The 15,486-nt window shown below is 38.1% G+C and overlaps 1 protein-coding gene across 1 annotated transcript in view; it reads right to left on the bottom strand.

The window, feature by feature from the left end:
- Positions 1-12,728: 12,728 nt before the first annotated feature.
- Chl1 (cell adhesion molecule L1 like) overlaps positions 12,729-15,486 on the bottom strand; it is a 66,652-nt gene continuing 63,894 nt past the window's right edge. The window contains exons 24-25 of the mRNA XM_048354888.1: positions 14,072-14,144; positions 12,729-13,369 (exon numbers count right to left, since the gene is read on the bottom strand). Of these exons, the coding sequence (XP_048210845.1) occupies positions 13,153-13,369; positions 14,072-14,144 (290 nt within the window). The 3' untranslated portion in view covers positions 12,729-13,152. The remainder of the gene's footprint in view (positions 13,370-14,071; positions 14,145-15,486) is intronic.

Here is a 15,486-nt window from a genome sequence, read left to right as displayed (position 1 = left end):
GTTAATTGGATTAAAGAGTCTCACAGACTTTCCTGTTCAGAGCTGGCTTTGAACCATGAGCCTCAGATCTCAGCTTCCTGAGCAGCAAGTATTACAGGTGTGGGCCAACAGCACCCAGCAAGGGATTATTCTGAGGTCTTATTAGACAATGAGAACTTTTCCAGAGTACTATCTAGATTATTAGAAACCTGTCTATGTGCTAGGTACCAATTTACCTACCTTTAGTAATCAGAACCTTTTGTAAGGGAAGAGGAGATTCATTTAATCAATTTTCAGTAGATGAACCCTAGGCTCTGAGAAGAGGAGGAGGAGGATGAGGAGGGGGAGGAGGGGGAGGGGGAGGGGGAGGGGGAGGGGGAGGAGGAAGGGGGAGGGGAGGGGGAGGGGAGGAGGAGGAAGAGGAAGAGGGAGGGGGAAGGGAGGGGGAGGGGGAGGAGGGGGAGGAGGAGGAGGAGAAAATCTCCATGCTAGGTTTTGAATTGTAAACAAAAATGTGTGCTGAAATTTTATCCTCAATGTGGCAGCAATAAGACTGGAACCATTAAAAGATGGTTAGCACAAAATAGCTTAATTGAACAAATTCACCCCCTTCCATCTATTATTGTCTACCTCCCATGTAGAACACAGGAATAAGGATCTATGTTAGAAGGCAGAAATCGGGCCCTCTCCTTACATCAAATGATCTTTTGATGCGGAGCGGCCTAGACTCCAAAACTATGAGGAGGAACTACCTGTGCCACAGTAATGACTCAACCTCAGCACCACTCATTTAGGGTCATTTACCTTTTAGTTTAGTAATCTCTGGTGATGCCAGGGATTATACAAAGGAACAGATGAACTCTCAAAAATCGTCAGATTCACAGCCATAAACCCAGTTGAGAAAGCACACAGCCAATATGTCTTGTCACTGGGAATTCCGGTGTGCCTATAAGTTATTAATAAACCATTCACCATTTCTGTGGGTGTTTCTTTAATGAGCCTTTATCTTAAGACATTTCCCCGCGGGGGATGGGAGGGGACTGTAATATGAGTTGTTATTCTCAGAGCATTGATGGTATTGACTTTAAAATTCATTCCTCCCTTCATGCCAGTGGCTCACACCTGCAATTCTAGTACTCAGGAGGCTGAGATCTGAGAATCGTGATTCAAAGCCAATCAGGGCAGGTAAAGCCATGAGACTCTTATCTTCCATTAAGCATCAAAAAAAAAAATAATAGCCAGGAGTGTAGCTGTGGCTATAGAGGTTGAGTGCTAGCCTTAAGCAAATAAGCTCAGGGACAGAGCATAGGCCCTGAGTTCAAACTCCAGAACCAGCACAACAACAACAGCAACAACAACAAAGACAAAATACTGACATTCTTCAAACTATGAAGAAATACTCTGAAGACAAAGAGATAACACATTTTATCCTTGATTATCACCCTGCCACTATTAATATTTATAGAAGCATTTTGTTGTTGACCAGTAGGAAATAAAATGAAATGCTGCTTAATTTGGCAGTGCAAGGCAGGCAGCATGACCAAGGAGTTTGTTTGATACAGAATACACATTTTTTTTAATTATATAGGTAAGCATGTTCATCTCAATTAAGTTCCAACATATAAACAACATCATAAATACCACATTGCACCCACTTGCAGTATTCCAGGTGAAGATGTGTTCTGAGGAACTTAACTATACAATGGGGAGTTGTACTAGCAATGAGGGACTTTGTGTATGCCTTGAGATTTCACCAAGGCTGGCAGAGAAAGCAAGGTTTTTGCAGAGGGTGTATAAATACAAAGATCTACTCTTAATGGAAGGGATCCTGAGTTCAATGTCATCTGCCCAGATTCTCAAAAGAAATGCAAGCCCCTCAAAAACAATCCCTGCTGGAGGCTGAGCAATCTCACACTGTTTAGGTTCTGGAACATTCTTAACACAACAACATATAACCACCCACTCCCAGGAGGCCCAGGAGTAGGTCACATCTACAAGTCAAGCACATAGAAGTCACTGCGCACCTTTAATTACAATGATTGCCAGACAATTAGCACTGATGACAGGATGATTTCAAAGGGAGTACTGAGGAAGTATCCATACCTATTCATGAAGTTTTACTTCTAGCAGTAGCATAGGAACATGGGCCCTCTGCTGGCAATAAAACTCAAAAATTTTGTTTGAGAATAGTTTCCCTGTGAAATACCATAAGATCAGATGTGAATATGCTTTATAAAACTCCTGAAATTATAAAGAAAGTATTCTTTGCTCCACTAGCCAGTTCTAGATTCTCTCACTTTTTTTCTAATCATAAAAATTCACCTAGCTTCCTTTTTATACTCGATTTCCTGATACATTGGATGGGTCAACTTGACTGAGCCACCAACTGCTCAAATATTGGTTAAACATTCATGCTTAGGCCCAGTGAGAATGATGATTGCAACTCAGTTAAGCAAACAATGTGGATGGCCATTAGTAAGTTTATTGAAGGCCTGAATGGAATAAATGGATGAGTAAGAATGAATTCCCTGTTGCTGACTGACCTGACCACCTTGAACTTGTTTATTCCTCTTTACTTATAATCAGACTGAGATTCAAACAGGAATGTACACAATTGGTCCTCCTGGTTATCACAGTTTTGGACATACAGTAGAACTAACGGTACCATTGGTTTTCTAGCGAGTTGATGGCAGTTCTTGGATTTTTTATTTTCAATAATTCCTTTGGTCAGGTTTAGAGTAAATAGATGAATGATAGACAGATATAAATACATATGGTTGGGTGTATTTCTCTTGGAGAACTCCAATTCACTAAAAAATAATGGTATCTACATACGTTTATTTTTGTTCTATAATATCCAACTATCTTTTGAGAAGAGACTATTGTATTTCTTACTATTTCAGTTATAAACGTTTTCATTCATCTGTTTCTACAAACCAAAAGTTAGATACTATTTGATGTGGCATTGGATTTCAAAGTATATTCTAGGTCAGACAGCAAACAAGAGGAAGAATCAGATTGTGATTTCTGATATATCGGATGTAAAATATCCACCTAAAAACTGAATACACCTCACTAGTTATAACTAGATTCAATTAACTAGTTACCTTGTGAAGGCCTAGACACTGTCCATGAACTTTATGGGCCAAGGCTAGCAGCCTACAACTTGAGGCACACCTCCACTTCTGGCTTTTTGCTGTTTAATTGGAAATGAGAAGAAGCTCATGGACTTTCCTGCCTAGGCTGGCTTTGAGTTGTAATCGTTAGATTTCAACCTTCTGAGTAGCTGGAATTACAGACATGAGCCAACAGTGCCCAAATGGAAACAGAGTTTCTTCTTCCATTGAATGAGGGATCAAGTAAGGAGTTTCTGAGCATGGTGAATAAATTAGGCTTTAACGAATTGCTAAATTTTTCCTGTATTCAATACAAGAAAAAAATATTCTAAGGGGCTACTTTGAGAAACCAAGGAAGGCTATCAGGGATTTTTTTCCCCCAGAAAATGTCCATGGATATAAATGCTAGGCTAATTAATTCATCATGTCCTGTTGATTCCTGAAGCCAATGAACTCCATGGGTCTCTATTATCACAGTATGTTACTATAAAATTCTATCTTCATAACAGGCTTCATTTAAAAACAACTGTGTAAACACTTCATCATGTTGAGTTTACTTCATTACAGTTTAATGTAAATTATAAAAAAGTAAGAAATAATAGATTCTTTACACGAGCCCAGGAGTGTGGTTTTGAGTTCCTCCTATAGTTGATTATTGCCAAAGTTATTTTTTGTGCTTGCTTTAGCAACTTGTATAACCAGCAGGAATCATAAACCAGTTCCCAACTCTTTCACCTGCCCTAGCCATTTGCATCATTTTTGCTAATTCTTTGGGTGTAATAGTGGTCTGTTGTTTTTTTCTTTTAATTTCACTGCTCTATGATTATCCCTGTTCTTTAAATACTGCAGATTTGAGTGTGCTGTCCTTAAAACCTAAGTTGTGAATGTTTCTAACATTCTCTAGAATACAGGAAGGATGGCCATCGATTGGAAATGAGCTTAAAATAGGCCCTTATTTTCTCCCCTCTCCAAGTACACAGAACTTTTGTTCAAGAGGAACAGATATTTGCTTCTGTGTATAAAATTCTATGTGTAAATTCTGTGGCAAATTAGGTGTTCATCCTTTCATCCTATCACCGACCACTAGGTGTCCCCACAACTCAAAAATCTTCTTAAATCTGTGAAGTAGAAATGTACAGGAATGATGGGAGGGTATTTCAGAAAGGATCAGCAGTACTCTCTGTAGGCTTGCATTGTAAGGGGTCGTGGGCAGATAAGAAGTAGCAGACAGAAGAGCGAGTAGATTCAAGTCTACATACTAAAGTATTTAAGAAAGTTCTCATCTATTCCTGTGCAGAGGGACTTTGTGTCTGGATTTGGAGAAAACAATATGCATCTATGAGATGGCTCTGCCACAGAGACAAAATAAACAGTGAGACAACTTCCCAAAAATTGTAGCCTGTCAGAGTACCCCAAGATTGCCTGTTGGTCGCTGGCTCAATTAAAAAATGAATTAAGTGCAAAAGAGAGAAGGGCAAAGTTTCCTTAGTTAGCATTGTTTGAGGGTGAAAGACAGAAATGACCTGCCAGATATCATAATCTATTGAAAATTGTTATTTCTACCAGGTGTGGCAGCACACCTCTGCAATCTTAGTAATAAGAGACAGAAAGATCATGAGCCCTAGGCCGTTGTGGGCTACACAGCAAAGAAATGTCTAAAAAGACATTCATCAAATTTAAAAATATATACACAATGTGTATGGGAATGTGAATATGCTAAGGATTTTGGTATAGAAATGAAGAAATGAAAAAATTGCTACTTCTTTTGTTGTGGGAGATAGTGTCCATTTAGATTTGGGGCTCTGTCATTCACTCCGAAACTTGCTCAGGTTTAATTGATTGTTTTCTGCTTATGGCAGGCTATTGGTTCTCAAGGTTTGACTGCCAGATCATCAGAGGAGCACCTGAAAACTAACCATGCAAATTGTTGGGCCCTGTCACCTACTACAGAAATGGAAACACTGAGGGCCTAATCAGGGGTCATTGCCTACCAGCTTGTCAGGTTATACAGAGACTGTGCTGTCAGAAACGTCTAACAATGTGAAAGTATTTAACTCTTGGATACTGAACTTTCTGTTCAAGTTGGTTTTGAACTTACTGTTTGTCACTCAGTGACCCCCTTTGACAATAGTTTATTTTAGTGTCTCCTGTTTGGCTGAAGTCTTATCAAACTAATCATAAATACATATTCTCAGTTGAAAGTTTAATTTAAAATGCCACAATCTCTGATTAGCACTTCATATAAAGCAGGCATGCATGCATGCAGGCAGGCAGGCACTTTTCTAGGTATTTATATATTTGAACTCATTTTTACCATTACATCAACCCTATAATATGATTCTGTCTGAAACACTGTTCTCAAGACTGGGATAAATACCTGAGACTTATTTTTTTTGTAAGTAGGAAAAGATGTATTTTGACTCACAGATTCAGAGATATCTGCCCAAGGTTGCATTGCTTGTGAGTCTGTGGCCAGTCAAAGCCTGCAAAGGAGAAAAGCTGCTCACTGGGAAGCTACTAGATAGGAGAAAGAAGGGAGGGAAAGAGCCATGGTCCCAGAACTTCTAGGCCACGTCCCCAATGAATTAACTTCTGTATCACATTAATTGATGCTACAATTTATGAGTGAAAAAAGAAGTGTAAACAAGCCCCAGATACAGACATACTAGTGCTTAAATCCATGCTAATGGGTTACAGGAAAATGAAACAAAGCAAAAATAAGAACACCCTTCCTGCTAGAGCCTTTCCTATGGAACTGCTTGTATTGCTTTGAAATGCTACCATCTAGTGGTAGAATCTATACCTACATATTTTATGAAAAGTGTACTTAATAGGAGACTTTGAAACTTCTGTTAATTAAAAGAAAAATCATGCATTGGAAATTCTAAAACTCAATAAAACATAACTGATCATCATACTTTAAGTAGGAATTTACTTCTTTAATGTGAAGATTTTTCTTATGGAATCAATTACAATTGTACATTACAAACATCTAACCCAAGATAACCAGCCCAACTTAATGCAGTTGGTATTGATTTGTGTGAACTGCCATAAACATATTTTTGGGGGGGGAGTCAGTCATGGGGATTGAAATCAAGGCCTGAGTGTTGTCTCTGAGCATTTTTTTGCTCAAGGCTAGTGCTCTACTTTGAGCCACAGCTCCACTTCCAGTTTTCTAGTCGTTGATCAGAGATAAGAGTCTCATGGACTTTACTGCTTGGGCTGGCTTTGAACTGGGATCCTCAGACCTCAGCCTCCTGAGTGGCTAGGATAACACGCGTGAGCCACTGGAACCCCTGCTGTTTTGATTGTTTCTTTGTTTTTAGCAATTCCTATGCTATAATGCCACATAGCTATTTGACAAAACTTTAACAATGAACCAGATTTAACTGGATTAAAAATAAAGCTAACAACTCTCAGAAATCAGCAAAATTAGAAAGCTTTGGCCTCAGCACTTATTTTTAAGTCAGTCTTTGTGTTTCAGTCAAACTTTCAGTGATCCATTTTGTTCATGCACTAGTCAACTAGCTCGATTCAAATCCATGTCAATAGGTCTTCAGACATAGACTAATTAGATTGTTACTTATTTTGAATTATTGCATTGTTCCCATTTGTGCTTCAGTTTGTGAATTTACTCAACAAAATTGGCTGTGATCAATAACAGTAAACAAAAGGCAAAATTCTTGCTCTCATGGAACTTAGAAAATAGTGAGAACAGAGAAGAAAAAAATTAATTATATACTCATACACATAAGTGTGTGTGTGTGTGTGTGTGTGTGTGTGTGTGTGTGTGCATGTACTCATCATGGCTATGAAGAAATAAAACGAAATAATGTGATAAGACCTACTCATGTTCAGGGTGATAACCAGAACTCTCTTTGGGAACAATGACTTTTATAGCAATGGTATAAATAATTGCAAGCCAAGCTGACAGAAGATTTAGAAGAACATGCAGATAAAATGAATAGTAAATGCAGAGGTTCTTATGTAAAAATGTGTGCCAGATATCGGCCAGAATAGATGCAAGCATTGCTTTGGCAAGAGGGCCACATATGGATAGAGAGGCAGAGGCTACCTCTGACATGGTCATGTGGTTTGAACTTGAGACTTGGAGGAAAAATGATTGCTACATCATTTCTACAGTGGGACAATACTAAGCTTGCTTTATAGATTGGAGAAGGGGGTTAAGAATGAAATGTATTGACCAGTTACTGGAGACAGATGACAGGGAGATAGTTGGATTGGTGTGGGGGGGTATCAATGACCATAGAGAAAAGTAAATGGATTTGAAAGATGTTTTCGCCCTGTAGAGGGGTCTGGATTGGAACTCCAACACAGAGGTAAAGACAAGGCTTTGAGAATGTTTCACATGTTATTGATCTGACTTACTTTCATAGATGAAGGAAGTCGTGTACTAGAAATGAGAGCCTAGAACCTTGGCACAAGCGAGTAATCCCAGCACTCAGTCAGGCACATGCTGAGATTGAGGACAAGCATTATCTCCAAGAAACCCCAAGTATTGGAAACTCAGTTCAGTGGCACAGTGTTCATAGCATGTATCAGGGCTGTAGTTTGACGACAAGTACAAAATAAAGATCTGGCATGTGAAGCTAAAAGCACTTCAGGATGGATGCAAATATAAACTGCTTTTATGTGTCTAGACTAGCATTCTCTGGGTACTTTCAATATTTGTAACATCTCTTCCTTGTGATTCATTCTTTTATTTTACAATTTTTTTTTTTTTGGCCAGTCCTAGGCCGTGAACTCAGGGCCTGAGCACTGTCCCTGGCTTCTTTTTTGCTCAAGGCTAGCACTCTGCCACTTGAGCTACAGTGCCACTTCTGGCCATTTTCTGTATATGTGGTGCTGAGGAATCGAACCCAGGGCCTCATGTATACGAGGCAAGCACTCTTGCCACTAGGCCATATTCCCAGCCCCTATGTTACAAATTTTTAATAGCTGTCTATCATATACCAAGCCTTCAGCTAGCTGTTTTGGTATCTCCAGCAAGGAAAATCCTTTTCCCACCCTTATGGAATTTCCAGACTAATAGGATAAATAAAGGCTGTATCTGAGATCCACACATCATCAATAAAACTGTGGCAGTGAAAAAGGAAAATGAGATACTTAAAAGTCTTGAAGCCGAGTGCTGTTGGCTCATGCCTGTACTCCTGGCTACTCAGAAGGCTGATATCTAAGGCTCTCATTTGGAAGCCAGCCTGAGCAGGAAAGTTTGTAAAAATTCTTAGCTCTAATTAATCACAGAAAAAGCTGGAAGTGGTGCTATAGCGCAAGTAGTAGAGTGCTAGCCTTGAACAAAAGGAGCTTAAGGACAGCGCCCAGGCCTAGAGTTCAAGGCTCATGATTGGAAAAAAAACAAAACAAAACAAAAAAAAGACAAAGTTTTGAGACAGGAAGGAATTTTCTAACTATCTAAAGTTGATGAAGGCTATTTTAACTGGATTTGACCACAGAGCCCATGGCCATGGATATAAAGATGGTAACACAGGAGGAGGGAGCCCAATGCTATTAGGAAGGCATGAGAAAAAGGGAGAGGAAGCCAGGAGATGGCAGAGAAGCAGTAGAAGGTCCATGATCATGTCAGCCACTGTGAAATGCGAAGGGCTGGGAGGCATTAACTCTCTCCTGTTCCAAGTTGAGCACCAAGGGGCACCAGGCAGATTCTCAAAGCATCAAATTCCATCCATCCTGGCAAGCCAAGAGACTCGGGCAGGAGTGCAACCCAAGCTCTTTATTCAGTACAGCCCACACAGAACTGGCTGTCACAAGACCAGTGGAGGGCTGGTGGATCTGAAGCGGTGTAGAAGCAGGTGGTACATGATGGAGTCTTTAGGACTGAAAGGGAGAGAGGAGAAGGAAGAGGAAGAGAGAGCACTTCAGGGCTAAGTGGACCTCTGATCGTGAAGGTACATTACAGGCCAATGGAAGATGGGTATTCTTATATGAAAAGAAATGGGAAGAAACCTTTTTTTTTTCTGTGCTATATTTCATAGGAAGGAATGTGAGTGAACAGAATTCCACTTAGAAAATCCTGGCTGGGACAGAGAGAGTGGACATGGAAAGACCACTTGCTGTATGTGGGATCCAGCCACAAGAACCACAATGCAGAGGAGAGAGCTGACCCAGGAGATGCCTGGGAGGAAATAGCGAGGGAAATTGGTGAGGGACCCAGCAGGCTCATTAAAGTTAATCTCGGTGTTAAGGATGATGCTTGGGTTTCCAGTGTGAGGAACTGAATGGATCCTACAGCCCGTCAAAGCATAGTGGAAGGAAACAGCCGTGGAGGAGGAAAATGAGGCATTCACAGAAAAGAATACAAACTTTCTTTCAGAGTACATGAAGTTGAACTTTTATTTGGAAAGCTGAATTTCATGTGTAATGAAAATATCTTTGAACCATACATATTGATAAACAATACAAACACCACCTACAATACAAACACATTGTAATGAAAGTTCTACCAGGAATATTAATCTAAGTTTTCAAAAGGTAATCAGGTGAACCAGCCCTATTATCTCTTTGAATGATAATCAAACCATTTTAGATACAAATCAATGTAAGCTTTGGCTCAACCCTTCCTATTTCACTACAGGAACACTAGGATAGATACTAGCACAGATTACAAACCAATACCATTACAACCAATTGAAAAGTGTTACAAGGATTATATTTTAATGGAATGTAAACATATCTGGGGTTTCAATTGGCAATTACGTTTCCAATGCTTAGAAAAACACACCAATGTTTCTTACTATTGTCCTCTCTTTAGCTTATCTCTTCCATGAGTATAAAATAGGACAAAAATATTATTTGAGATTCCCAGCATAATTTCATTGTGCTCTACATTTTTTATAAACATGGGTACATCTAAAATATCAGATGCCTTTATACCAATAGAATAAACCCACCAAATTCACATTTTGCTTATAAATAGGCATGCAAGTTTAGTGGGAAACCCTTTTGTTTAGCAAAGACCCTGCTTAATTTTCTTCGGATTAGTTATTTTCAATGGGATGTGCAAACCATACCGTCCAGTGAACAACGGCAGCTTTAATTTATTTTCTGTAGATTTTTTTTCTATAAAAATATATTTATGTGCTCACAGGAAAAAGTTGGCTTGGTGTGACTTTTCAATACATAACTGGATGATCATTGGTTGGTTTATGAAGTTAAAAGGCATCTTAGCTTTTATCACTTGCAAATTTTTCTTCATACAAAAGAACACCCTGTGAGAATTATCATTAGCACTTTAGCGTGGAGAGAGTATGAAGCAAAGGAGTTTTAAAGAAAAAACAAAACTTGCTCAAACGTTCACCTGCAGAGTTGCTGCTGGAAGAAGGAAGAGAATATGGATTTTCCTGATGCTTGGATAGTTCCCCTTCGGCAATCTTTGAGATAGTATACAATCCATTACATTAATATACTAGTGTAGTTGACTAACAGAACATTCCTGTAAACCAATGAAGCACAAAGTCTTAAAGAGTGTCTGCAGTCTTACTCCTCAATGGGGATTCTCACAAGCAATTATCACCCACTGATGATCAACATTACACATCGCAGACTCTGCCTTTCACCTTCTGAGAGAAACTAATAACATGAATTTTTACCTACTTGGATTTTTTAAATTTAAGATATACTGTGGTTTCTAAAACATATGAATAATGTAATTTTCTAATTACAATCAGAAAGAAATGGTCCCTTTATCCTTCTGTGCTGAAATTTCCAGCAGAAGAGAGAGGTATAGAGGAAAGGGTACCAAAGAATAAAAGCAAATGATATCATAATCCAATTTCATTTTCCATATCTGTAAATGTGGACCACTCTAAAAACAGAATTAGGAATGTCCTTATTTATCAAACAGGGAAATGTAGGCAACAAATCCTAAGAGTAAACATTCCAGTGTCTGTACTAACTTCTGACTAAAAGACACTGGAATTCCTACTGTGTATACTCTTAATGTTTCCATAGGATTTCCAATTTGTGTTACTCACTGAAAACTACTGTTTCAGTAATGATGAAGAAGAAATAGAATCATAGCACAACTGAAACATGTATGTCCCAACCCTCATCTATTCAGTAGCTTCATACTACAAGTTCCTCCAGGATAACTTGGTATATAACGATGCTTCTTCCAGAAAAGTTGTACTCCTGGAAATTGGATGGGGATAGATCTCAAGTTGCGCTGGTAGATGTCTGGACCCTGACTTACACAGGAAGGAGGAGAAAGACACTTTCCTCCATTGATGGAATATGGCCAAAATCTGAGCCAATAAAAAATGCTCTTAAATAAAACATCCATACTGCACATTTTGGAGGACACACACGGTTATAAAGGACAATTGGATACTACATGTAATCTCCTGCACCTGTCATTATAAATGTCCCTAATTTGAGTCCACAAGAAATAGTATGGGTCACATAAATCAACACTGAGGATTTAATAGTATACGTCAATAATTACAGTTTAAAAAATAAAGTAAAAATCTGTGGTTCAACTTCATTTAAGCATAGTTAATAATTTCAGGATGAGGGGAAAATGTGTTTGTATAAAATAGGAAATCAAACCCAATATTTTACTGATTTGTATGCATAGTCCATTTCTAAAACAGTTTCCTCTACCATTTTCAAAGGACCAGTAGCCTACATGCCAGGAAATAAATTCTCTGATTTTGTACTAACTTTGACAGAAGAAAAAAAATAATCTCACCATAAATACATTTAAAAATCTGATATAAACAAATGTGTATAGGAACTTCTACTGTCAACAGGTGTTCTTCATTGATGTCTAGGGTAAATGTATACACAACAACAAAAACTTAGTTTGAAAAATATGAAAACATTTCCCTCAGTATTTATATATATATATTATTTTGAAATTATTTGAAAGAAAGTTTCATAAGAACAGAATCTAAATGCTTTATATAAAGCCTTCACTTTTAGGATCTATTGTTATTGGCTGTAGCCTTGGAATGATGAAAATGACAACATACTATATAGTCTACCTGTACAGTATTGTCTATTTATGTTTTGTTCTCCCTTCAAAATAAAACACTTTATTTTAATTGTGTAAATATTAACATAATATATACAACACATTTGAAAAATGTATGTGAACATACCATCGTATGAATATAAAATAGAAAAGAAAAAATCAACTTAGAAATATAGATATTAAATAGCAATTCAGACCATAGATATGCCATGCCTGCTATTCATAAAATAAAATTCTCACCACTGATCTCTTTGCAGCTTAGGTTAGTACAGATACAAAGCACAACACATCGATGCTTATGAATGTCAGAACTGATAAATACAACTAATAATACCAAACTCAGGGTGAAGTTGATGAAGCTTTAACTCATTTTAAACATGACCATCTCTGGAGAAACAGTTAGAAGCTCAATAAATACTACTAGTCAACTAAGACTTTTACTGCCAAAATTTTAAATAAGAAATTTAGACTGAATATATTCAATGAAGAGTTTTAATAACATATTCATATTCCTTTTTACATTTTAAATAACGTGTGTGTGTGTGTGTGTGTGTGTGTGTGTGTGTGTTTTATCCTTTAACCTATGATGAAGCAAATCCACTAAGCCAGTTCTTGGAGACTGAACACAAATGTGCATACAGAGATAATCTCACAAAATATGAACATCTCCACAAATACACTGAAAGGGAAATTCAGGCAGATAGGGAGAACATTGAATGGTCACTTTGGGTTCAATCGAGGAACTAAGCACAGGATTTATTTTATGTTCTGCATTTTGAGCACCTGAATAGAGACAAAAGAAAACAAAGGCCCAGAGTGCTTATGTTTGATTTTTGTTGTTGCTGTTGTTGTTGAAGGCAGTGTTATGTTTCCCAACATTGTTGCAGGTTGTAACATTGAGGATGTAATCTACCCACATATTTCTGTTCCTGCATAAAAGTTGTTGTTCCCTTGACCAGATAAACATGGAATGTTTGGGGTGAGCCAGAATAGTGTGTGTGTGTGTGTGTGTGTGTGTGTGTGTGTGTGTGTGTGTGTGTGTATTTATGCCCGTAGTGGAAACGTAGCTGTGGAACTTCCATTGCTCTCGACAGATCCTTTCTCCTTTGATGTAGCATAAGCACCGATGAAGGATCCATCTTCATTGAACAAACCATGATCCCCCTCTCCATACTCCACCAAGCTGTCAGCACTTCCGGTGGCCTGCATGTCCCTGGTGAGGGACCGGAGGCTTCCTTTCAGAGGCTTCTCATCACTGTCACTGGAGAACAAAAACAAACAAAAAATGTCTGAAATTCCACCAGACTCACTCCTACATGCCAACAGATTTTTATAACTTGCAGGGAGGACGTCCACAAGAAAGAAGAGCCAGAAATTCCCAATGACATGTTCACCACAACAAGTGGAGAAAGGCCGCAATGATTTGTGTCATTATGAATGACTGAGAACTCATTCTCTGTTATTCATACATTTCATTTTCCCATTGAGATTAGACATTTTGGGGGGTGGTTTTTGCAGCCCAGCTGTACTGTCTTGAGATACTCTGAGCCAGGGGAACACAAACAGGTCAGGCTGGAGAAAATAAATGCTTTCTGTGGTAAGTGATGAGATAGTTGGGACAACAATTATATGCAATCAACTAATGATTTAATCTCAGTGAGCATAATTTACAAAGTTCTGTGATTCACTCATTGTCTTGGTCAATATTCACCCAAAGCAAAACCTCTAAGATACATATGTGTATATATATATATATATATATGTGTGTGTGTGTGTGTGTGTGTGTGTGTGTGTGTGTGTGTATATGCCAATAATTTTTTACAACAAATTAAAATGATTTATAAAATTTTTAAAAGAATCAATTTTGAAAAGCACAATTAATACATATAGGTTGTTTTTACTCTCTGTTTAGTTGAGGATGAATTTTATGTCAATATATTTTAAAATGGTAAGTTAGATTTACCTGTATTCACCAAAAGTTTCATCTTTTGCTGACTGAACTTCTGGATCTGGATGCAGATCTTCCTTTTCTTTCACTAAACATGGGTGACAAACATAGAAAGACAGTAAGGTGAAGACTGTTTGAAGCCATTTTGAAGAAAGCAGTATTGCCCCCCAAATGATTTGAGACCAGTGATACTGGCTTCTCTGTGACTTTATCTACAATAAATCAGTTACATTTCTGCTGAAACCCAAAACAATGTTTATGTCCTCAATATCATAAGAGCACTGGGTCCCACTGGAAGACTACAGCTTTGGTTTCTCTGTGAAAATAAAATGCTCAAAATTAATTCCAGTACCCAAAACTTTTAAAGACATCATAGGCTCCTTGCAGATCTCTGACATTCAACCAACATAAATAAACAACAACAAAAAGCCAAAGGCATTTGGTTCTATATAACCTAGGCTATTCCTTAACTCACTACATAGCTAAGGTTATATTGCGACCCATGCTAGAATCATAGGCTCATACCACCAAACCCATTCATGTAATTTTACAAAAACTTGCAGGTCATGTTTCGATGACTCTATACACACATGATCAACTCTTGATAAGTATTTTGTAGATGAATTACTGAACACTAGCCTGGATATCATCCAACTCAGTTGAAATCATTCCTCTTATACAAAAACATATAGATGCGAAGCAATAATCTTAACAGCATTCATAATGATACAGATGGATGAAAAGACATAAAATAATATGTATGCATGAATTTCATTAAAATAAAAGCAAATATTACATATTTACCTGGCATGGCCTTTATTTGTATTTACTATATAATTAATTTAAGAAGGTAATATGCACAATGCAGTATATTAATAAGAAATATAGTCTCGGGAACAAAGCTGACTCATAGAGCCAGTAGCACTACAATGTTCTAGTGTAAAATATCCAGACCTTGCTACTCAGGAGGCTGAGGTCTGAAGATCATGGTTGAAAGCCAGCCTAGGCAGAAAAGTCCTTGAGAGTCTCTGATCTCCAATTAACCACTCAAATCCCAGAAACAGAGCTGTGGCTCAAAGTGGTAGAATTCTAGCCTTGGGCAAAAGAGCTCAGGGACAAGACCCAAGTGCTTAGTTCAAGCTCTACAATTGACCATGAAAAAACCTAAATCATGTATTTATACAGAGATGTGCAATGGATAGCACCTTTTCTCTGAGGCTATAAAAGCATACGTGTAGAAGTGGCGCTGTGGCTCAAGCAGTAGAGTGCTAGCCTTGAGCAAAAGGAAGCCAGGGGCAGTGCTCAGGCCCTGAGTTCAAGCCACAGGACTGGCAAAATAAATAAATAAATAAAAATCAAAGCCTATGTGTTATTTGGTAAGTAAGATGTCTTTTCAATATCTCTTACATTTTATGGAGGGAAAATTGAAC

Source organism: Perognathus longimembris, chromosome 10 (genome assembly GCF_023159225.1).
Source record: "Perognathus longimembris pacificus isolate PPM17 chromosome 10, ASM2315922v1, whole genome shotgun sequence".
NCBI lineage: Eukaryota > Metazoa > Chordata > Mammalia > Rodentia > Heteromyidae > Perognathus > Perognathus longimembris.
Note: the sequence above shows the minus strand (reverse complement) of the source record. Positions and strands in the feature narration are given on the sequence as shown.